This window comes from Mustela lutreola, chromosome 3 (assembly GCF_030435805.1).
Source record: "Mustela lutreola isolate mMusLut2 chromosome 3, mMusLut2.pri, whole genome shotgun sequence".
Lineage (NCBI taxonomy): Eukaryota > Metazoa > Chordata > Mammalia > Carnivora > Mustelidae > Mustela > Mustela lutreola.
The window spans coordinates 136,488,997-136,513,062 of NC_081292.1; the positions used below are offsets into that span (position 1 = coordinate 136,488,997).

A 24,066-nucleotide genomic window follows, 5' to 3' on the forward strand; every position below is an offset into this window, starting at 1 on the left:
ATAATCCCATGACCTGATTACTGTATTTGCTAGAATGCCAGATCCTGGAGAGCAGGGCCTATAGCTTGTTCATCTTCCTATGCCTGGTGGCCCAGGACCTCAATAAAACCTTTCTGATGGGAAGGAGAAACAGAGGGAGGAAAGCACCCCAGTTTTTTGTTTTCAGTGTACATGCTTCGCCACCCAGCAAAGGAAATACCAACATTTCTGAGCCCTTTCTAAGCACAAGGCGATAAGCCCAGGTGTTTACTTTTTTTTTTGTTTTCCTGAGAACTGTCGTCTTTTTTTCACCCATGCGCAATACTTATTTACAACCTTTTCTGCAGCTATAGTTCCAGCTTTCTCTGTGTGGATGGTGTGGAAGCTTTGCAAAAATCTCTTACATTTCTTGGGCGCCTGGGTGGCTCAGTGGGTTAAGCCGCTGCCTTCGGCTCAGGTCATGATCTCAGGGTCCTGGGATCGAGTCCCGCATCGGGCTCTCTGCTCAGCAGGGAGCCTGCTTCCTCCTCTCTCTGCCTGCCTCTCTGCTTACTTGTAATTTCTCTCTGTCAAATGAATAAATAAAATCTTTAAAAAAAAAAAAAAAAAAAAAAAAAAAAAAAAAAAAAAAATCTCTTACATTTCTTATCTTTGGTCCTATTCTTAAGTGCGGCTAGTTTAAAGGGAAACTTACTCATTCCTGGATTTTATTGAAAATATATGCACTGAAGAGTACTGGGTTTGAGGAAGAGGATAAACAAAATAAACAGACAAAAATACTCTAGTGCCCAAGAAACTTAAAAGAAATTGAATAAAAGACTGGAAAAGGCAAGATAACAAAACCCAAGAAATATAGGCAAAGTGAAAATAGTAACAACTTCATAGTGTTAAAGAAAAGCCAGAAAGAATGATTTTTTGGTAACCCAATAGAGCTATTTTCACCATTTTATTTTTCACTTTATTTAAATTCACCAAATGCCTCATAGTCATCCTTTAATTACTATACATAATGTTTTGGTAGGTACCAGATTATACACAATTGTTTCTTTTATTAGAATTAGAATTTCTCATGTCCTTTACTATGGTTTCAATCTTTATCTTCATTCAATGCAGATAATACTTGGTGTTTAATATTTGGTGTTTAACAACCAGGGTAGTACTTGGTGCTTAGTTAACTGTAAGAAGAGACAGCTTCAGAATTGAAATAAATTGCATACTTAGCAGGGTGGATAGCATCAGCTTAGTATGATAAAATAAGGCCATGGGCGCCAGCGATCTCAGTCAGTTAAGTGTCTGCCTTTGGCTCAGGTCATGAGCTCAGCGTCCAGAAATCAAGTCCTGCATCTGACTCTCTACTCAGAGGGGAGTCTGCTTCTCCTTCTCCCTCTGCCTGTCCTCCCCTTGCTTGTGCTCTCTCTAATGATTAAATAAAACCTTTAAAAATAAAATAAAGTAAGTCCCTTTAGAAGATATATCTACATACTGTTATGGACAAAATATTTGTGTCCTCTTTCCCAAATTCATATTTTAGAGCCCTAACACCTGCAGATAGTATTCAGAGATGGGGTCTTTGAGAGTTATTTAGGGTTAGATGAGGTCATGAGGGTGAGGCCCTCCTATTGGGATTAGTTGCACTTAGAAGGAGAGACCACAGAAAGCTTCTTGTGTCTCCATCATGTGCAGGCATAGTGAGAATGCAGCCATCTGCAAGCCAGGAAGAGAGCTCTCACCAGAATCTAATGATGCTGGGACACTGATCTCAGCTGCCACGATCATGATCAAATCTATGTCTGCTGTTGAAGCCACCCAGTCTATGGTATTTCATTACGGCAGCCCGAACAAACTAAGACTGTTATCCAACTTATATATTGTATGTGACAATAAGTAGGTTAAGTTTCAACAGCCACATATGGGGAACATGAACAGATGTATTTGCGTGACCCTCTGGAGCTATAGATATGATCCAGAGTAACCTTGAGACGACAGTCACCTATCAATTTCTCTGCTAATCGGCAGGTACTTCCCATGTTTACTATTTCAGATGTCTTCCTGAGTCCTGCCTTGTTTTTGCAACTGCTCCGGGCGCAATAGAGGTCACTGCTGCTTTATTGTAAGAGGCTCAGCAATCTTAGTTCTGTGAAAAATAATCTGATTTTTACTACATCCCTTGAAATTCATTTTTCCTGACACATAAACAAATATGTGGAAAAGAATAAAGATTATTTCTGAGTATAAAATCCAAAATCACTATATGACTCTGAATCATCCGTGAAAATCTGTGAGATGATCTGTATGTCTACTGTTTTTCATTCTAAACTCTTTGAGATTCTGGATTATTCATAGTTTGACAATTTCAATGAATATTTAAAATGTTTCTTGTACCAAAAATAATAATATAATTACAATATATTTATCAAGGAGGTACAAAATAAAGAAACTGAGAATCAAAATCATACTTACTTCACTATTAATTCATACCATGTGTCTCATGAGATGTCACTGTAAGGAAACCTGAAGTGAGCCAAAACATTTAACTTTTTAATCTGTCTTTAATACCTTTGCTACCTAATGAAGTTTTTATTTAAACATTTGGATACATACTTCCCTTTTACTTGATTTTTTCTTTAATTTGATTTAAATACAATACTTTACCTCTGCTAATGCACTTAGTTGTGAATTTTTGCTACTGAGGGTTCTTTTTTACTCTTATAATGATTTGCTGTCATTAAGAAGTTATATATTCCTTGTTTCCTAGGATATTAATATGTACAGCTACTTGAAATGATACATTTATCCAAAAGAAAAAAAAGTAAAATAGAGATAAAATAAATAAAAATAACATAAAAAAGAGGATAGGGTTGAATTTTTATTTTCATGATTATGCTTAAGATATATTGAAGTACCTTATTCTTCTATGTGTCCTAAAGAAATGTATATTAAAATATGCCAACTTGAAATTTTCCATGGTTACTGAAATTTCTTTGGAGATGATGGTCTGTTATTGGATTTTAAAAAGCCAACAGCAACCCCCTAGGTCATTAGAAAAAAAAAAATGTATAGGAATCCATCTTTGAAATGCAGTACAAAACTAATGAAGATTTTTATACAAATATTTAAGCATAGATTCCTGCCCGGAAATTTTTTCATCCCTATTCAATATGACAGAGAAAAAGTATGTAAATATTACCTGGGAGGGAAAAAAATACTACATAGTGACCATCTGTACTATTGTCTCCCTCTTCTCTTCAAACTACAAACGTATCTTTTAAAATTTGTCATATCCTTTGCCTTATCAAGGTTTGCCTATTACAGACTTTGTGTTTAGATCTCCTTTTCTCTACGTAATATTGAAATCCCTTTAGAATATGTGGGTATTATTTATATGGTATGTATGTGTGCATGTGTGTGTGCATGTGTATTTATATAATGTATGGTCATACACCTTCTCTCTCCCCAAATAAATTATTTGTGCATGGCATCTAGGAAAAGGCATTCATTCACAACCTCTTACTGAATGTCCTCACATGCCAGTCACTGTGCTAAGAAAGGGGTTATAACGAATAAGAATCTGCTCACTGTCTGACATTACTACTTCCTCTTGTGTAATTCACCATAATATAATAGAGAATACTGTTCATAATAAATAGTCAGTTCAGTTGATTAAGCTGCCAAGAAACACAGATTAAGACTTTGATGGGCCCTTATGCAGTAAAGGAACACAAGGTTTGAGAAGCCTATGAAAAGAGGCATCTGTAGTTCCCCCATGCTCTGTCCTCTCGAATGTCTATTTCATTATCCCAGTCTCAACCTCACATGGCTCTGGAGCCTCATCTTTAGTGCTAGAGTTTCAAGGATTATGTGTACTTGGAGGGCACATGAGATTTTCTGGCGAGACAGGTCTTCAGTCTTGGCACTATCCCAGGTCAGCATTTTTCAAGAGCAGAGTCAACTTGGAAAAAGTGTCTCTGTCAGGCCATCTTCTTAAAATAATTTACCATCTTCTTAAAATAATTTACCTTGTTCTTACCAGTTAATTCAAAGAAGAAACCAACAATAGCCTTGTTCTTAGTTTCTCTCAGTGACCAATTCTTCATGTGCCAGTGGTCAAGTAAGGTAGCTTCATAAATATAAGAAGTAGTAAAATATTATTGTGCAAAACATTCCTACAGCCCAAAAAGTTATTTCTAAATTGATCAATCTATAAACATTAATTGATGGTGCTGTTTTCTGAAAAACTTTTATCAAAAATTTGGGAATCCAGCCAATAGCACAGACTGTGTGCTCCCCCTGCCCCCCGCCCAGGTTCTTATATTCAGAATTAGGTTTCAAATCACTTTTGGGGAAGGAAAAACATGTTTTGGAATCTTCCAATCCCTTTACTTTCAGAATTGTCATTGAGGGTGTTAAAGAAGAATTGGAGTGCTATTGAGCAATCTGTGAAATTTCAACATCTTTGTGGAACCACATAGGAATCTTGGAAAAATACTTTTTTCACAGATTTAGCTGTCAATTTGATTTTTATACCTTCCTTTTTATGTTCTGATGCTTAAAATAGGATGGGAAAAACTTAAATTATATGAACAACACCTTATTTTCATGGAATTCTAGTATCAGAAGGTTTTAGCATATTTTAAAGATATTCTACAATTAATTCTTTTAACATACCCACATATGAAAATAGGCTACATGTGTCATTGTTGCACCCTTTTTGCAAAATGGAAGATTGAAGAATATAATCCAGTCTTCACACTTCTTCCAGTAAACAGCTCTGCCACTGAAAAGGAAAAAAAGCTAAGTATCAGACAAGCAAGAGCAGTCTCCATCCTGACATAACTTGAATTGAAATGTGTCTATTTATAACAGGTTATTCAAGTAGTACATACTTTTTAAAATACCCAATAAATCCTTGCGGGACCTAAAGTCAGATTGAAAAACTCTCCTTTGCAGTGTGTTCTATTTTTTTAATTTAATTTTTTAAGATTTTATTTTTAAGTAATCTGTATACCTAACATGGGGTTCGAACCCATCACCCCAAGATCAAGAGTGGCATAATGTATCATTTGAGCCAGCTGGGCATCCCTGCAGTGTGTTCTATTTAGAAGATAGAATTGTCTCGTCAGTCTCATCCTTTTTTCTTATTGTGAGCAGTTTCTGCAACCAAATAAAGTGTTGTAGTAGAAAAGATAGCTGATGTCTTTCACAGGTTTATGATTTACAATAATTTTAGGTGTATATAAAATCTGCAATAATTAAAAATATGTTTCTGGGTCTAATTTAATTGATTTTTTTATATAGATACCAAGTATCTACAATATGTAAATTGATTCTTTGTCATAATAGTATCAAACCTCCAAAAACTTCATTTCCCAAAAATGAGCTGAAGTTATTAGATGCTGAAATTATTAGTAATAGCTACTATCACATGGTATATACTTAATTTTCAACTTTTGAAGTACTTAGCTTCTAAAGAGGTGGTAGCATTTACTTCGTCACTCATTCATCTGTCATATCCCACCTCCTCCCCAAAGCCACTTGGAACGTTCTTTCTGATCTCAGAGAGGTAATTCTGCTTGCATTGTTCCAAAGTAAGCCTCTAACAGTCCTACATGGTCTTGACTCTCCTTCATGCCCCCTAGAGAAGCAGGAATCAGAACGGAGGAGGGAAGAAGGGAGAGTGATCTAGTGCACTGGGAAGGGAAGGGGCACTGGACTGGGAGCCATGACACCGGTATCTACATTCATTTTCTTTGATCTTGAGAAAGTCATTTAGTTCTACTTTTCCTTATTTTACAACTAGAGTTAATATATGTTCATAACCCTTATCATTATATCATGAAAATTTGGGCTTATTTTGCTTATGGAGGATTGAGGATATGACTGAATATTTAGAAAACTTCTGAAATGTAGTGCGAGTTCTGTGAAAAAAATCATAACTATAAAACATATCACCGTATTATTTCTCCCATCCAAGTACTAACCAGGCCTGACCCTGCTTTACAATATTATTTCTTTAAAGATTTTATTCTGAAGTAGTCCCCACTCAGTGTGGGGCTAGAACTCACAACCCCAAGATCAAGTCTCATGCTCTCTGGACTGAGCCACCAGGCATGCCAGCGTATCACCTTATTGTTGTCTTGAACAATTCAGTTTCTATGAATACCAAATGAGATCATGTTTAAGAAAGTACACTTAAAATAGCAAAGCTTGATTTTTATAAATAAAATTAATATTCTTATTAATATGTCTATTCCCTTTATCTCATCTTCCTAGCCAATTGCCTTAAATAAACCAAGTTATATTTATCACTGGGGCTGGTTTTGTGCATTCGAGCAATCCTAATTCAGGTAGATGCTAAGGATATATACATGGCTAAGACCTGGTTCTTGACTTTAAGACATTTATACTGTTTAAAGTAGTTCTGCCCGCTACTATGCAGGTACTCTATTTGTTAGCTGAATGAGTTAGTAGTAGGGCATGCTTAAAGATCAGAATTACCTGGCTGTCTAAAAGCAATGAAGAGAGGCTACAACTGAATTTGAAGCAGGGCTGGGGAGAGGGTATAGAACGAAGGCGGGAAATAACCACACTGGTTTGGCTGAATTCCATTTTGCCAGTTTACCTTCAATAATATTAGGTTATGATAAAGATATTTTGAACCTGAAAGCTGTCCACTTATGCAACATTGTCACTGACTACTAACATGTAACAGTGTTTTCTGTTTTATTTTAAAATATAGTCGACTGGATGGGTCAGTCAGTTAAGCGTCTGCTTTCAGCTCAGGTCATGATCCCAGGAGCCTGGGATCCAACCCTGCACTGGGCTCCCTGCTTAGCAAAGTGTCTGCTTCTCCCTTTCTGTCTCCCTCTGCCTCTCCCCCTGCCTATGTTTGTACTTTCTCTTCCAAATAAATAAATAGAATCTTTTAAAAATAAAATAAAATACAGTTGACTTCCAAACATATTATATATATGTATATTAGACATATATACACATATAATATATATGTATATAATATATACATATAGTATATATACTATAATATATACATATATACAGTATATTTAGTATATAATATATACATATATACACATATCTTATTCTCACATTATTCTTTCAACTAGCAATAGTTAACATAAAAATTATGTTAACAATTAAAAAAGATTCTATTAAAGATTCTATTTAAAAAGATTTATATATAGTATATATATACTTTTATATTATATATTTATATATACTTTATATAGATTTATATATAGTATACTATATATAGTATAGTATAGTATATATATTATTACATATACTATGTATAGTATATAGTATATATAATATATGTATATGTATATATTATATATATAACAATTATGTTAACATAACAATTAAAAAAGATTTTAAACCCATTCATAGAAGCCAATATATTAAATTATCCTTCATGTATTGATAATGGAAATGTATTCTAAAAATTCTTTGGACTTCTGCTGGAGATCTCCATTTACCCTGCCTCCTCTTTTCTCCTGAATTTCAGTTGCCAGTTGTATAAGAAGGACCCACTTAACCTGTGTTCTGAGCAGTGACATCTAACTGTAGATTTGATGCTTACTCAAAAAGAGATGAGTAGTTTTATATCCTACCCCAAAATATTAAATAGACATGAACAGCATGCACATATGTATGAAAACTATTTTTTTTCTCAGAGAAAACAAATATCAGAACAAGTAAAACCTTAAAAATTATAAAAGCTGAGATAATCATAGTTACGGAGCTATTAGGAACAGCAGAGAAATATATCCATCTTTAAACCTCTAGGAGGAGAAAAAAGGTTTAAAACAGTTATATTTTCAATCAATTCCTTCATAAAAGAACTCTCTGGAAAAACAGCCTGTAGCATACAGCTCATCACTCCTTGTGCAATCAGACTTCCCATTGTCTTCAGAGGGAGAGCTGCTGCCTCACAGGCCTGGCCCCTTTAATGGATGAGTAGCTTCTGAAGAAGCATTGTGACATCCAGAGGTGCAGGTCTTTGAAGCGACAGTTCTGCGGAGCCATCAGTTCTTCACAGAGCAAGAGTTATATCAGAATTTCCTGGGAATCGGTCATCACAGGAAATTATCAGCAATTCATGGACTTTCCTTTTTGCGTTTGCTTCGGCCTTAAGGGTAATCACAAAAGATTATAGTCTCCATTTCAGCTTTCATATCACTGAAATATTATTCTCTGCCGAGAGCATGACTGATTTCCAGAGGCCAGCTTTTAACCCCAGCTTCAGGAGGCCAGTGGCACTGCAGTGGTTAGAGAACTGCCAACAATCGTTCTTGTGATATTGTTTGTTGTGTGGCAGAAATCTGGTGACTCCTAGATAATTATACAAAACCTTTCAAATAGAGTGACATATGAACTTCTTGTGTTTTACATAGAGGTATTTGTCCAATTTTTAGTAAAAGTGTTAAATGTTGAGGGAGGCAAAAAGGGTGAATAAAAATTCCAAATGAGTGTTATGAAGACTTTGAAGGTGCCAAGCATCCCAATAGGTTGAATTTCCAAATGGGAAACAGAAACATTTAGAAACATTTCTAAAAATCTTCATAAGGAGTAGATAGATTATAAATACAAATGGCTTTTGCTCCATAACATTCGAACTTTTTATGAATGTTCCTGAGGGATTCTATATTTCCTAACAGCTCGCTACGTGGTGCATGTAGGTGTTTCTCCATTGCTTGACTAGGGAATTTTGATGAGATACCCATGGCCAAAATATGAGCAAGCTAGACACATTTTTAATGTGATGATTTCATTTACTGTATTCATTTTCTTCCTTTAGATGTTGCTGTATTCAGAATATACAGAGGCAGAAAGGGCTTTATGTATATTTGAAACAAATTTGGTGGATAAAATAGTTTCACCTGCCAGTGACTGCATTTCCTTAAAAAACTCAGAGAAGAAGAAAGACAGTTCAGTTCAGACTACTTTTAGTTTGAACTGTAGCCTCCTTGCAGTCACCTAAAAATAATTATAAATTAAATGGATAAATGTTAAATGTCAAGCTGTACCGTTAACAGAGCCTTATTCAATAAAGCAATTATCACTGCAGAGAACAGAGTGAGGCATATAATACTGAAGCTCTTTATTTTACTTTACAAGTATGGTAGGTACATTTTGTATAATATAAATGCAGACTTGAACCAAAAATCTTTATTTGCTGGAAGAGTATACACATATACATCCATATAAAAAGGCAGCAACAAGATAAATATATGACGTAAAATATTTTTGATGTCACTTGTCCACAAAACCATTCAGGGACTACTTTCCTAATAAAAGTCCTAGAATGTTAAGTATGACAAAAAAGCTTGTAAGGAGAAGGACCAGTAGAATCAATATTGATGTAGTCATGACGTCTTTGGATGGCAGTCACGGAATAGGGAGGGAGGGTGCCTGACTGGCTCAGTTGGAAGAGTGAGCAACTCTTGACCTCGGGATTGTGGGTTTGGGCCTCACACTGGGTTTAGAGATGACATCAATAAATTAATTACAAAAAAAAAAAGGAATCAGGGAGAGATAAAATACAAGATGCCAGTTAAAGTTAAATTTCAGATAAACAACAAATTGTTTTTAGTATAAGAATATCCTATACAATGTTTGGCACTTATGTTTACTTAAAAAAAATGATTTGTTGTTTATCTGAAATTCAGCTTTAACTGGGCATCTTATACTTTTATTTGTAAATCTGGTGACTGTAGCAAGAGATCTGGGTTCTGGGCTTAGCTGAAGGGTTTCAAGCAAGTCACTAAAATTCTCCAAATCTTTTCTCATTCTCAAGTGAGGAAGCTGGACTAAAATCGGGCCGGTGGGTGTGGGGCCTGGCCTACCAGTTGTAACCAGCATCATTTTCAGTGTTTATTGTTTTCAATTAGGATGACTTTGGTGGGGGGGGGGGGCGGTTCAGAAGCTCAGACTAAAATTAAAAATTTAAAAACCAGTTTGAAAACATAGATGATCTCTGACATTTTACCACTGTGTAATGAGAGTATGCTATGGAGAGAAGGAACCTGAGATGCTTAGGACTGGAACACTTGTCTTGCCTTGAGCCTTGTCAGTCCTCAACTGTCAGCTTTCTTCTTAGCGCAAGGGTAAGAAACATGGTCCTGCATCTGGGGAAAAAACATTTCATTTCCACATTGCTTCGCAGAATAAAGAATACATCCAAACAGGCCCGGGTTTCCGCTTGCACTTCTTCTTGCCTGATGGGGTTTTCTTTTCATCTTCTACCTTTTTAATTTGTGTCACGGACCTGTTTTGCTTCACCATCAGGATCTATCTGATTCGTTACCCAACAGCCTTTCAAACTCAGCTTTGACAGAATGGTTTTGAGAGGATGTCAGTTAATGCATCTTGCTGTTTGGGAGGTGTATTGATTTTTAAATCAAGAAAGCTCAGTGCTTTCCTAGTGTCTAAGGAAGCCAATGTAACTTTTTTTTTTTTAAGACTGTTTACCAGAACACAGGCAAACATATTCTTACTTACTTGTATTTAGAGACTTTGGACCAATAACTTTTTTTTAAGATTTCTTTTATTTATTTGACAGAGACAGAGGGATCACAAGTAGGCAGAGAGAGAGGAGGAAGCAGGCTCCCTGCCGAGCAGAGAGCCTGATATGGGGCTCTATCCCAGGACCCTGAGATCATGACCTGAGCCAAAGGCAGAGGCTTTAACCCACTGAGCCACCCAGGCGCCCCTGGACCAATAACTTTTAAAGCTACATCATAAGTATCCGCAAGTAGTCTTTGGTTACTGGTATGGCATTTTTTTCCTCCTAAAGTACGGAGAATTCTTTTTTTTTTTTTTAAGGTATTTTTCAGACTTCCTTTTGGCACTGAATTTTATGTTATGGAAATTTAATCTTGAAGACAAAGTTTTGGAGGCAGTTTTCCAGTCACTATTTTAAAAACAAAAAGAAAGGTCAAGAACAAAGTGCCTGTCTTCTATCTCAGATATTAGCCGGTCCTTCCAAACTGCAGGATGGATGTACTATGATGTACTACAGAATAATTGCTTCTCATGATCTTCTCATGATCTATCCTTAGCTGAATCTCTATCTTCTTGAGTATTTTGCATCTATTGAAAAATTGTTCTTCGGTCCATATTCCTGATACAATTTTTTTTTTTATTTCACCCTGAGAAGACACAATACTAAATAACACAGGAAACAGCTGACCTGTGTAGTTTAGATTCTCTTGGTGAATCCAGTTCCTGTTCCCAACACTCTGAAGCATGTACTCTAGCTTTGTTAGTGGGACTTTTTTGGGAAACAGGGGGTGACATAGTTCACTGTCAACTATGCATATCTTGGGCTGTTTTTTAAATATGACTATACCTTATTGAGTAAGGTAGTACTTACCTTTGGACTACCTTTGGAGGTAGTAACTTTCCCACAAGGAAAAAAATATATTCATAGGATTTATCATTTTATTTCTTCTTTGCTATTAAAATTCATAGTAAAGTTAAATTCTTATTAGTTTCCTAAAAGATTCCACATAGTTTTCATTTTTCTTAAAAATTTTCTGAATTTTTTTGCATTCTCTCATGAGGACATCTAACATTTTCATAAGAAATTTTTTGTTATCTTGTCTTTGACAGATGTTATAGATCTTTCATATCTGTATGCATCCATTGGCCAAAAAATATTATAGTCATAGGAAAGCAACTCTTTTTTTTAAAAAAGATTTTATTTATTTATTTGACAGAGAGAGAGAAAAAAAAAGAGAGAGGCAGAGGGAGAGAGAGAAGCAGGCTCCCCACTGAGGAGGGAGCCCCACGCAAGGCTATGATCCCGGGATGCTGGATCATGATCTGAGCCGAAGGCAGATGCTTAACGAACTGAACCACCCAGGCAACCCAGAACATCAAATCTTGAAGATAAAAGAAAAAGCTTTCAAGAACTTTCTTCCCATCTTGATGGAAAAACACCACTCTCTCTCTCTCTCAGTGGTTTCCAGTCACATCTAAACATTTGCTTTGTTTAAGAATGGAAACAAAGAAAGAAAAGCATTGGGTTTTCTTAGGAGATAAAATTCAGCTCATTACCTTATTTCTTTTTCCCTATGTTGAAAGCAGCAGTTAGAATTGGACTACAGAGTGGTCTGGGCTTCCCTAATAAATCACATTAACCGAATAGACATTTCAAAGTGCATTGTTTAACCTGAATATGGGTAATATGCCATTGAATTTTTTAGCTGACTCGTCTGTTGTTTGAATAGGAACATCAACACCCAAAACTGTTGGGTGTGTACGTGTGTGTGTGTGTGTCCACGCAGTGAGGTCTGAGTGAACCTTCAGTTAAGTCTCCTACCCACTGCAGACGTAAATTGAAAGTCTTATTTGTTAAACTGAGCTTTTTGAAATGCTCTTTGATGTGGCTTCTTAAATTAGCCAATGGCATAACTACAGCGTTGCTGCATCGCTCTTAATCCCTGGTAGCATGGAAAATCACCAGGCATGTGGAGCCGCCAGGAAAATGGAACATTTTACATTTGTACTGACCATATTTGTTACATACAAGGATCTACTGTCAGAATTAGACGTGCGGCTTCAGTAAGGTACACAGGTCTAATCTTGTGGTGTCTACCATTAACAAAATAACTACTGTCTAAAAAATACCTTAAAATTTCTTCCTTTTCCTCAGAATAGTTTTTAAATTATCTGTCAAAAGCGTTCAACTGGTTTTCCACTAAAGAGAGGGAAGTGGTGAAACCACCCATTCATTAGCTTTTTGCTTTTTTCTTTTACCATTTGGTAACTTTTTGAAGTTCTTAACGTATTAAACTTGAAAAACATTATTTTCTTAGAGTATCTTCATAAGTGTTAGATCATGGACCAATTCTGTACTTATGTAAAGAACAAGAGAGGTAGCTCGTACTCATTTTGCTATTCACTAACTACCAGACCAACCACACTGCACAGAAACCGGCTTGGAAGGTTTCCATGTGAGAGAATATCTAGCACGTAGCACTCCTCTTCAGACAACTTCCAAAATGCAGGTCACTTTCTCCTTGAGGTTAGGACGATCATGGGAATTCTGACATCCATTTGTTATCTGGTACTTGTCAGTTGAAGAACATCCACTATGGGAATCTCACAGGCCACTTTGAAAGCTGAGGAACATGCTCCTTACTTGCACAAGTTGTACAATTCGGAATTTGGTATCAAATTTTTCCTAAATCATGGAATAGTGTCATTGCTTTTATGTTTTTTGTATGGTTTTACATGTAGAAGTATCTGAATCACAGTTGTGTCAAGACAACCAAAATGTTTTTAGGAATTATCTGTGGTAAAATGTGGGTTTTTTTTTCCCCGTTCTCCTGATTTTCTCTTAAGTACTTAAACACTCTGAAAATACCTTATTTATTACTTTAGATTTATAGGTATCCTCAAATACAATGTTGTAATTTTTTTTTGAAGGCTTGTTCTTCATTTTATGTCCAGTTCCTAAGACACTGAATGATAGCCACTTGATAAACTTTTGTTATATCAATGAATTTTCAAGAAAATATAGTTTGTTCAAATTGAAAATCATGCATTTATAAAAGTGTGATGTGTTGGGAAAGGAGCAAAAATTTCCAAGTACTGAATAGTCTAAGTTGATATGAAACAACCTCTAAAAACATTGCATCCTTTACTATCAGAGTGATCTAGAAAGTGGACAATATTTTATGGCAGAAACATACATCTCTTAACATTCTATGTTTCTTTTTATTCTTCCAAAAATAAAAACAAGATGAATTTCTCCAAAAACCACTGGAAAATGCAGTTCAGTTTTTCTTTCCAAATAGATCCTCAAAATAGATCACCGGGTGTTTTTCCTTACTTAGTCATCCTTTTTGTCAATGGAAATGCAATCTCGTTTGATGAATCTCAGAACTTTTCAAAGAGGGCCTGACAATATGGAATTTGAGTGAAAGATGTCAAACCTTCTAAATTTATTTAAACAAAAAAAGGGAGGTGGATGAAAGGCTAATCTGTACTCTACTCTGACTGGCTGCTTCGGATCTCTGGGCTGAGGCCACTCATATTTTCTAGAGACTATTGACACCCCAAAGGAGACTCTGGAAAGAGAACCTGGAATCCCATCTCATTTCTGCAGGAATCACTGCTAATACTTATATTATATTATATACTTATATTATATGTATTATATATATAATATATATATTATACTTATATTATATAATACTTAATACTGCTAATTGTTAACCAGCCTCAAAATACTGAACAGCCTACCATATTTTGATAAAATAGTAGTAGTAATAGTAATAGCTTTATTGGGTTGGAGATAAAGATATAATGTGGCCTGTTGCTTATTATTTCCCTAAGTGTGCGTTGTCTTACTTTAGCCTTTATACCAGTTCTGAATGACTGGTTAAACTCCTAGAAGAGGAATGGTATCCCATTGTTATCAGGATACAGGGGATTTGATGAGCAAGTCGCAACCAAGGTGTGGTTCTAGCACAGAGCTGGAAACCCGTGAGGGAAGCACCTTTCCAGACATACGGCTCCCTGCTGAATCAACAACCTGTGGAGAGAGTGGCGGGCCATTTGTCTTCCTTACCATGACAGTGATGGCATCCATGTGGACCCCTGTCAGGGTGTTCTGGGTAGGAGAAGCCATATCGGTGTGGCAAGTCTATGCTTGTACACATTCCAGATGCAAAAATGCAGGTCTCGTGGTCGCGTGCAATTCCAGTGTAATGTTCCATGCGGTTTACTTTTATTGAGCCTTCTTATTTGAAATCCAAAACCATACAAAGCTGTGTGGTTGAGGTGTTGTTGCCAATAATGCGCAATTGTTTCTACCTCTTGATCTTTGAGAAAAGAAATGGGTCTTTGTGATAGCTGTGTCTGGTCTCTATTTCAGTTTGTGAGGATTTGAAAAAAGTAAAACAATAATGTTAAGGCATGGGGTCAGAGTGCTTAAATATGAAAAAGGCAAAACCTTTTTTTGAAGTAACTCAGAGAGATACTACTCTTCAATGATGTAGCTATCACTTTTAAATGTGTCACTTTCTGAACATTTGAAGTTTTCATGGGACACTGTGGTCACATTCCTTTCCATAAGTCTGATATTGAAAAAGGAAGAGATGAAAAAATAGTCATTCTTTTTGTACTACTGTAATTTGCTAATATTGCACTTTAAAAAGTAATGCTTTGCCAAACTTCCAGAGAGCCCTGAGTCACCAGGGTTTAGTCGTCAAGGTCCTCTTTGCAGTAAATCAAGGGCAGGTGCAAATGCTGACCGTCCCCGGCTGCATGTAATCTCTAAGTAGTCCCTCTCTTAGGTGTTTTATTCTGTGCGCAAGCCCAGCTGTTACAATGGGGAGAGAGGACAGGACAGCCCCAGTGCTTATTTCTGGCTCTCCTTAACTTGCACAAGAAGAAATGGGCTGATTCTAAGAGTGACGAAAATGGATCAGAAAGAGAAAAACCCAGACTCACCTCTCCAGGAAACTTACTTAAGTATCAAGTGGGTCTTACGTGTATTTGGACGAGGCAACTCCCCTCCAGGCTGTGGAGGAGCTAGAAACATCCATCCTTTCTTCAGATCTCACCACCCCCAGCCCCCTCAGCAGAGCCGCAGGCACTACCCGTCATCAGGCTCAGTGCTCCTTTTGCAGGGAACAGTGGGGAGAGACTCTACCTGAGTTTGAATCTTGGCTTCAGACCTTCCGACTCAGGGGTGACAAGCTATTGAAACTCTCAAAGCCTTTGAGTCTTCATTTGTAAAAGAGGATAAAGATCATATCTGCCTTGGGTGACTGTGGAGACGACACAAAATAATCCCTTAGTATAATTCCTGGCACATAGTAAGAGCTCCGTAAATCGAAGCTGCTCTTATGATGTTTGTTATTGTTATTCCACAGCTAAAAAAGGAATGGAAAAGACCAACACCCCCTGGGAGGATAACACATTGACGTCACTGGTAAAGGGAGGGTCCTCGGTGCTTAAAATGTGAGAAAATCAGAAAAGGGAGAAAAAGCCCAAAGTAGAGGGGAGGCAAAGGAGACACACCTCCAAGTGCTTTCTCAGGCCTGTTATTTTGCTTTAAGGTCACTTCTTTTCCCAGCCCCAGTTAAATACAGTTTCTGTTGTCTGTTTTTTCATTGGTTAACTTTCACAATTATAAATATGTCCTTATGTTGGACTCATCCTACACCATCTAGTCTGGAACAATATCTGACATAATAGGCTTCCAGGAATGTCTATGGGATGACTGTTAAACTTTAAACATCAAAAATGTGGTTTCTACCTCCATTTGCTAGAAAAGCTAGTATTGCCCGTTTCTTATAAAACAAGTGCTTCCCAAATGCTTTTCAGTACATCGGTTAAAATAGATGACTGAGTTTAAGATGACACTACTCTGTCTTTAAGAATAGTGCAGAAACCTAGCCATTTAGCCGCAGAGAAGAAAACCTTGTATTATCCTTCTTGGGCAGTCTCTTTGTTTTTTAATTGGGCGGTGTTCCAACTTGACATCCATTTTATTTTAATGTTTTATTTTTTATAAGCATATAATATATTTTTATCCCCAGGGGTACAGGTCTGTGAATCACCTGGTTTACACACTTCACAGCACTCACCAAAGCACATACCCTTCCCAATGTCCATAACCCCACCCCCTTTTTCCAACCCCCCTCCCCCCAGCAACCCTCAGTTTACTCCCATATTTTACTCCAACTTTACACCTAGCCACCCTGGCTGCATAATGAAATCATTTTAAGACTCTTACAAGGATATAAATCAAATTTCAGGCCTCTTGAAAATTACAGAGATCGTCCGAAGTTTGTATTTCTAAGTTCTTTGCCTCGAACCGAAAAATCATCTCGTCTAAAAGCCATTTGATCCCGTAGCCCCTGCATTGGTTTCTCTCCCTACCCCCAGTAGGGTGGCTCCTGCCTTTAGTGAGGTACCCGGCGTTGTTTTTTCCCAGTGGCTCGGTTTTATTTGCAGCTGCATATTTTTATGTGATTGCTTACACTGTAAAGATGTAAATTACTTTCTAGTATGCTCAGTAACACTTTTTAAAAATCCATACAAATTTGTGTTTCCATAATCTTGGTGAATACACCAAGGATACCTGTTTGTTCTTATTCTGATATTGACAATATAATAGATGGTGTGATAAGGCCAGCTTCATTAATTCATTTATAAGTACTATAATATAATAGTTAATTTGTCCATACATAGCCTCCAATTATCTCCTCAATTCCTGGTAATAGCCGCAACCCCATCTTTCATTTTTATTACCTCCCAGTTAATTGCACTAATAGGTTTTGCTTTTCATTTCTACATGATTTTCATTAGAAAAAGTGGCAAGTGTTAACTCTTGCTGCTTTTTGGTTAGTAAGCATTGCAGGCTTTTTAATCAGAGATGAATAAGGAAAATGAATTTTTTAAAACTTTCTTGTAAATGTGCTTGCTAGCCTCAAAATTCCAGATGACTACTTCTAACTTTTACTTTTTTAGAAAAGAAGAGGCTTATTTGGGACCAATAAATTCTGCCAGGTAAGGAATATTGGTAGCTAGAACTACATGGGTTGTTTTTTTGGTTTTTTGTTTTGTTTTTTTGATGGGGAAAAAAAAACCCTCTCTTATATGAAGTTTGATTTTTTAAAATATTTTATTTATTTATTTGACAGACAGAGATCACAGGCAGGCAGAGAGAGAGAGAGAGGAGAAAGCAGGCTCCCTGCTGAGCAGAGAGCCCAATGTGGGGCTCGATCCCTGGACCCGGAGATAATGACCTGAGCTGAAGGCAGAGGCTCAACCCACTGAGCCACCCAGATGCCCCGAAATTTGATTTTTTTTTAAGGAAAAAAAAAAAAGCAAAATTTCTCTAGCATTATTTGCCAATGAATCACAATTTTCTCAGTACATAGATAGCTTTCTTGTGCAATCTGAATGAACAGGAGCTAAACAATGAGTATTTACAAGGCACTTGTTCGTTTAAAAGTGATATAAACATTTTAACAGAGATGTTTGAAAACACTTGTTTATTTTTAATAATCAAATGTCTATGAGAAAGCCGACTGACTCTTTAAGAAAACTCTTACTGTGGTTAGTTGCAATATCTCCAATAATTTTTCTGAGTATTCTACATATGAGATCATTATGATATGTATATATAGTTTTGACGGTATTAAACTGAGTCACATGCATATATCACAATTTAGGATTTATGAGAATGTTTTTATTCACCCTGTTTTATTTACCCTAAAAATTGGTGATTGAATAAAAGAATTACCATTGACTTAGTTCTACGTATCCCATCGTAATTACAGAGAATGGACATGCATTAGTAGAAGAAAAAAATATATATTTATAAATTAACATCATAGTTACTGTTTTCTTCTAACTTGTAGAGTATTGTAGGACTGCTAAGAAAAGTATGTAAGATTTTATCGTTTAATACTTTTTTTTTAAGATTTTATTTGTTTATTTGAGAGAGAGAGAGCAGGAACAGGGAGGAAAGGGAGATGCAGGCTCGCCCCTGAGCATGGAGCAAAAGCAGGGCTTTATCCCAGGGCCCTGGGATCATGACCTGAGCAGAAGGTAGAGCCTTAAGCAACTGAGCCACCCAGGTGTCCCTCACTTAATATCTTAAAAAGGGAAAGGTAGAGATCTGAAGACCTTCTCTATATTCTTCCATGTCTGGATCCCACTGAAATGACTCAGGTAACTGTAGTTACTGTGTCACATGGCAAATGCTCCAAATATCAGCTAGATGGTAGCTATTTCAAGGTATCCGCTGAATTGGCAAGTGGAGCGATCTTTTTCAGACAATTTGAGGTTTTCTTTCAACTGAAGTGGGATCCCCAAAATGACATTTGAATAAGAAATGTAATTATAGAATCCTGTGATAAACAGCAGAGAAAGACAAAAGAGATTTAGACGGGGGAGGGGGGGAAAAGTGGATCTTTTCCTGAAATAGCTGTTTAAAAAAAAAAAAATCAAATGGAAAACAGAGAAAAATCTATTCCAAATGAGAAACATAGGGAATAAAATTTTTACATGATTAGTGATAAATTGTTCAAAGGATAAAATGCAACAAGAATTAATAACAAGGAATGAAGTAAAAGGGCTGTGTTTAGTTAGCTGATTTTATAAGGATGGATAGGATTATATATATAAGATAGAGAAGCCAGTTCTGGTAAGAGTTTCTTGAAGGAACCTCCTCAGTTCACTTACGGGAGAGCAGATGGCTGGGAGCTTGCCTTTGTACCTGGAGGGCTCATCCACAATTCACCTTTTGGGACAGTTTGCTCCCAGCCTTGGGGACACTAGGGGATTTTTTCAGGCTGATGTGGTGCAAATGTGAGATTTAAGTAGAATAAAGTTGTATTAGGAGCCATTTAAAAAATTATATAAGCAGCTAACAATTTTTTAAATATAAGAGGAATGTTTATATTCCAGGTCATGTTGGAGCTGTCAGCAGATGTCTTGGTTTACTAAAAACATGGAACTAGATTATTTTAGATGAACCTTTTGCCTGTGTTCATATGGAAACAAGAAGAATATATGCCTTTATTTTAGATAATGAAAGTTTTAATTTTTTTAACGTTAATTTTCAGTCTTTTTTAAAATGAGTAATAAGAAAAAAGACATTAACCTATGATTTCATTAATGTTATCACTGTTTTTAAAAAAAGTCAATTTAAAAAGAAAAGTCAATTTTACTTTGACTTAAAGAAAAAATAAGTAAATAATAATATATGGCTATGGCAAAAATAATGAAAGTGGCATGCAGAAAACTGGTGTTTGGGAAATATTCATATAGTTTTATTCCATGTAGTTCACACATAACCAGCAAGTATTTTTCAGAGCCTGAGAACAGAAAATATCTCAATAAAATTCTCTCGTTTTTTAACTTTGCAAAACAGTGTACTTTTTTTTCAATCCTGCTCAATATAGTTAGGCTATTTTATTTTTAGCCTCTTCAAACTGCTTTGCCATCTCTAGTAACAATCAGAAAGTATAGTTTCATGTTTTACAAAGGGATGAATGAGACCTAAGAGTATGCATTTGTGAGTAAACTAAAAAAGTGAACTTAAGTTTTATTTTCTGAACTTCTGAGATTTTCTTTGCCTGTGGAGAGTTTTTTTTAAAAAAAATTCATTAAGTACACTTAATACATCAGTCATGACCTTGAACCAAAGAAATCCCCAGATTTTCCAGTAAGGATATTTTTACATTTGGTAGTTAAACATCATACTCATACATTTTTTTTCTTTTTTTATGTTTTACATTATCACATATAAAATCGACTTTCTGCATGTGTATATAGTTCTAAAAACGCTAACACGTGTAAATTTGTGTGACCACCACTACCGTCAGGATATAGAGTATCTTACTCCAGAATATCCCCCTCTCCAAATTTTTGTTCTGTATAATGAGAATACATTGTCATGTCATCTCTATTAAACTTGTAGCAAAAAAATAGGTAATACTACTATTTGATAGTTCTGTAATCCACCCCCTTTTCTAATATACTTAGGTTTTAATAGCTAATTTTATACTTTGTTGATTTATACTTCTGATCAAGGATAGTATTCATTTGTCCTCTCTACCAAATCTCATCAACAAATCCAATCCTAAACTCTAACCGCAGGAGATTTCCTACATGATGGAGTCAGTGGATTTGTTCTTGTTCATGTTGCATGTGTTGATAAGTAATGCTTTGTTCATCATCCACATTGTTCTTTGAACTGCCAGTTGTCTGATGTTAATGCTGGAGATTATTTGGAATATGCAAGAGAATCACTGCTCTGTCTCTCTTTTTATAGGCTCTACAAATAGTGTTCTTTCTTTTTCCAAGTATTATCATGGTGTTGTGCCATAGTTTCTCTATGGCTGAGTACTTTCGTCACCATATATTTTTCTGAATATGTATGGAACATGCAAACTAAAGGAAAGGAAGTTATAGGGTATAAGTCAAACTTAAGCTTTTTAAACATTTAGATTCACTTAGCCAACATATAGTACATCATTAGTTTCAGATGTAGTGTCAGTAATTCCTCAGTTGTGTATAACCCACAGTGCTCATCACATCACATGCCCTTCTTAAAGTCCATCGCCTCGTTACTCTACCCTCCTTCCACCTCCCCTCCAGCAACTTTCAGTTGGCTTCCTATAGTTCAGACTCTCTCATGGTTTGTCTCCCTTCTGATGACTTCCCGTTCAGTTTTCCCTCCCTTCTCCTGTGATCCTCTGCGCTGTTTCTTATGTTCCACATATGAGTGAAATCATATGATAATTGTCTTTCTCTGATTGACTTATTTCACTTAGCATAATATCCCTCCAGGTCCATGCACATCAATGTAAATGGTAAGTATTCATCCTTTCTGACCACTGAGTACTGTTCCATTGTGTGTGTGTGTGTGTGTGTGTGTGTGTGTACATACCACATCTTTACCCATTCCTCTGTTGATGGACATCTCAGCTCTTTCCACAGTTTGGCTATTTTGGGCCTTTCTGCTATGGATATTGGGGGACAGGTGCTCCTTCAGATCACTACATTTATATCTATGGGGTAAATACCTAGTAGTACAATTGCTGGGTCATAGGGTAACTCTATCTTTAACTTTTTGAAGAACCTCCGTACTGTTTCCCAGAGTGGCTGCACCAGCAGGCATTCCCGCTATCAGTGTAAGAGGGTTCCTCTTTCTCTGCATCCTCACCAACATTTGTTCTTTCTTGTCTTGTTAGGCGTGAGATGGCATCTCATTGTGGTTTTGTAGTATTTCCCTGATGGCAAATGATGTGAAGCGTTTTTTCATGTTCCTGTTGGCCATTTGGATGTCTTTTTGGTAAAATGTCTGTTCATATCTTCTGCCCATTTCTCGACTGGATTCTTTGTTTTATGGGCATTGAGTCTGATAAGTTCTTTTTTTTTTTTAAGATTTTATTTATTTATTTGACAGAGAGCGATCACAAGTAGGCAGAGAAGCAGGCAGAGAGAGAGGAGGAAGCAGGCTCCCCGATGAGCAGAGAGCCCAATATGGGGCTTGATCCCAGGACCCTGGGATCATGACCTGAGCCAAAGGCAGAGGCTTTAACCCACTGAGCCCCCCAGGTGCCCTGAGTCTGATAAGTTCTTTATGGATCTTGAATACTAGCCCTTTATCTGATATGTCGTTTGCATATATCTTCTCCCATTCTGTAGTTTGCCTTTTAGTTTTGTTGACTGTTTCCTTTGCTGTGCAGAAGGTTTATTCTTTTTTTTTTTTTTTTTTTTTTTTAGATTTTATTTATTTATTTGAGAGAGATCACAAGTAGGCAGAGAGAGAGAGAGGAGGAAGCAGGCTCCCTGCCGAGCAGAGACCCCGATGCGGGACTCGATCCCAGGACCCTGAGATCATGACCTGAGCCGAAGGCAGCGGCTTAACCACTGAGCCACCCAGGCGCCCCCAGAAGGTTTATTCTTGATGAAGTCCCAAAAGTTTATTTTTGCTTCTGTTTCCTTTGCCTTTGGAGACGTGTCTGGCAAGAAGTTGCGGCGGCTCAGGTCACAGAGGTTGTTACCTGCGTTCTTCTCTAGGATTTTGATGGATTCCTGTCTCACATTTAGGTCTTTCATACATTTTGAGTCTATTTTTTTGTGTGGTATAAGGAAATGGTCCAGTTTCCTTCTGCATGTAGCTGTCCAGTTTTCCCAGCATCATTTATTGAGGAGACTATTCTTTTTCCATTGGATATTCTTTCCTACTGTGTTGAAGATTAGTTGACCATAGAGTTGAGGGTCCATTTCTGAGATCTCTACTCTGTTCCATTGATCTATGCGTCTGTTTTCCTGCCAGCATCATACTGTCTTGATTACAGCTTTGTAATAGAACTTGAAGTCTGGCATTGTGATGCCATGAGCTTTGGGTTTTTTGTTTGTTTTTTTGTTTTTGTTTTTTTTTTTTTTAACATTCCTATGGCTATTCAGGGTCTTTTCTGGTTCCTTACAAACTTGAGAATTATTTGTTCCAGCTCGGTGAAAATTGTCAGTGGTATTTTGATAGGGCTTACACTGAATGTGTAGATTGCTCTGTGTAGCATAGACATTTCAACAATATTTATTCTTGTTTTCTTATTTATTGTTAAACAATATTTATTAATATTGCTCTGGGTGACATAGACATTTTAACAATCCAAAAGCATGAAATATTTTTCCATTTCTTTGTGTCTTTCTTAATTTCTTTAATAAATGTTCTGTAGTTTTTAGAGTACACATCATTTACCTCTTTGGTTAGGTTTATTCCTAGGTATCCTGTGGTTTTTGGTACAAATGGGATCAGCTCCTTAATTTCTTTCTTCTGTCTCATTGTTAGCATATAGAAATAGAGCTGATTATTTTGCATTGATTTTATATCCTGCCATGTTGCTGATTTGCTGTATGAGTTCTAGCAATTTTGGGGTGGAGTCTTTTGGGTTTTCCATATAAAGTAACATGTCATCTGCAAAGAGTGAGAGTTTGACTTCTTCTTTGTCAATCTGAATGCCTTTTATTTCTTTCTGTTGTCTGATTATAAAGGAAGGGACAAGAACCATATGATCCTCTCAATCTATGCAGAAAAATCATTTAACAAAATACAACATCCTTTCTTGATTAAAACTCTCCACAGTATAGGGATAGAGGGAATATACCTCAATATCATAAAAGCCATGTATGAAAAACCCACAGCAAATATCATTCTCTGTGGGAAAAACTGAGAGCTTTTCCTTTAAGTTCAAGAACATGACAGGGATGCCCCCTCTCACCACTGTTGTTCAACATAATACTAGAATTCCTAGCCTCAGCAATCAGACAACAAAAAGTTAAAACTTTACTTGATCAATATCTAGACAAAGGTTGCATGTTAATCTGCTATGGGTATTTGAGTATACAACTATGACATGTGTTTCAAGTAAGAAGGATTTCAATCTATAGTGCATGAAAAGTAATAAATTATTTTAAAATAATGATCAATAGTTTCTATGTTGTGATATGAGCCTGTCACTTATAATTTTGTCATAAATCAAAAATTGAGAAACTGAAATATAATTGTAGTTATTGTGACTG

General features: G+C 36.4%; 1 protein-coding gene across 20 annotated transcripts in view; it reads left to right on the forward strand.

The window, feature by feature from the left end:
• ZNF385B (zinc finger protein 385B) overlaps window positions 1-24,066 on the forward strand; it is a 408,372-nt gene that overhangs the window by 322,491 nt on the left and 61,815 nt on the right. For 17 of the 20 annotated variants that reach the window (XM_059166875.1, XM_059166877.1, XM_059166879.1 and 14 more), the window contains one exon: window positions 17,491-17,529. The exons of the other annotated variants lie outside the window; for them this stretch is intronic. In XM_059166875.1, coding sequence (XP_059022858.1) covers window positions 17,491-17,529 — 39 coding nt within the window. The remainder of the gene's footprint in view (window positions 1-17,490; window positions 17,530-24,066) is intronic. 20 annotated transcript variants of the gene reach the window in all.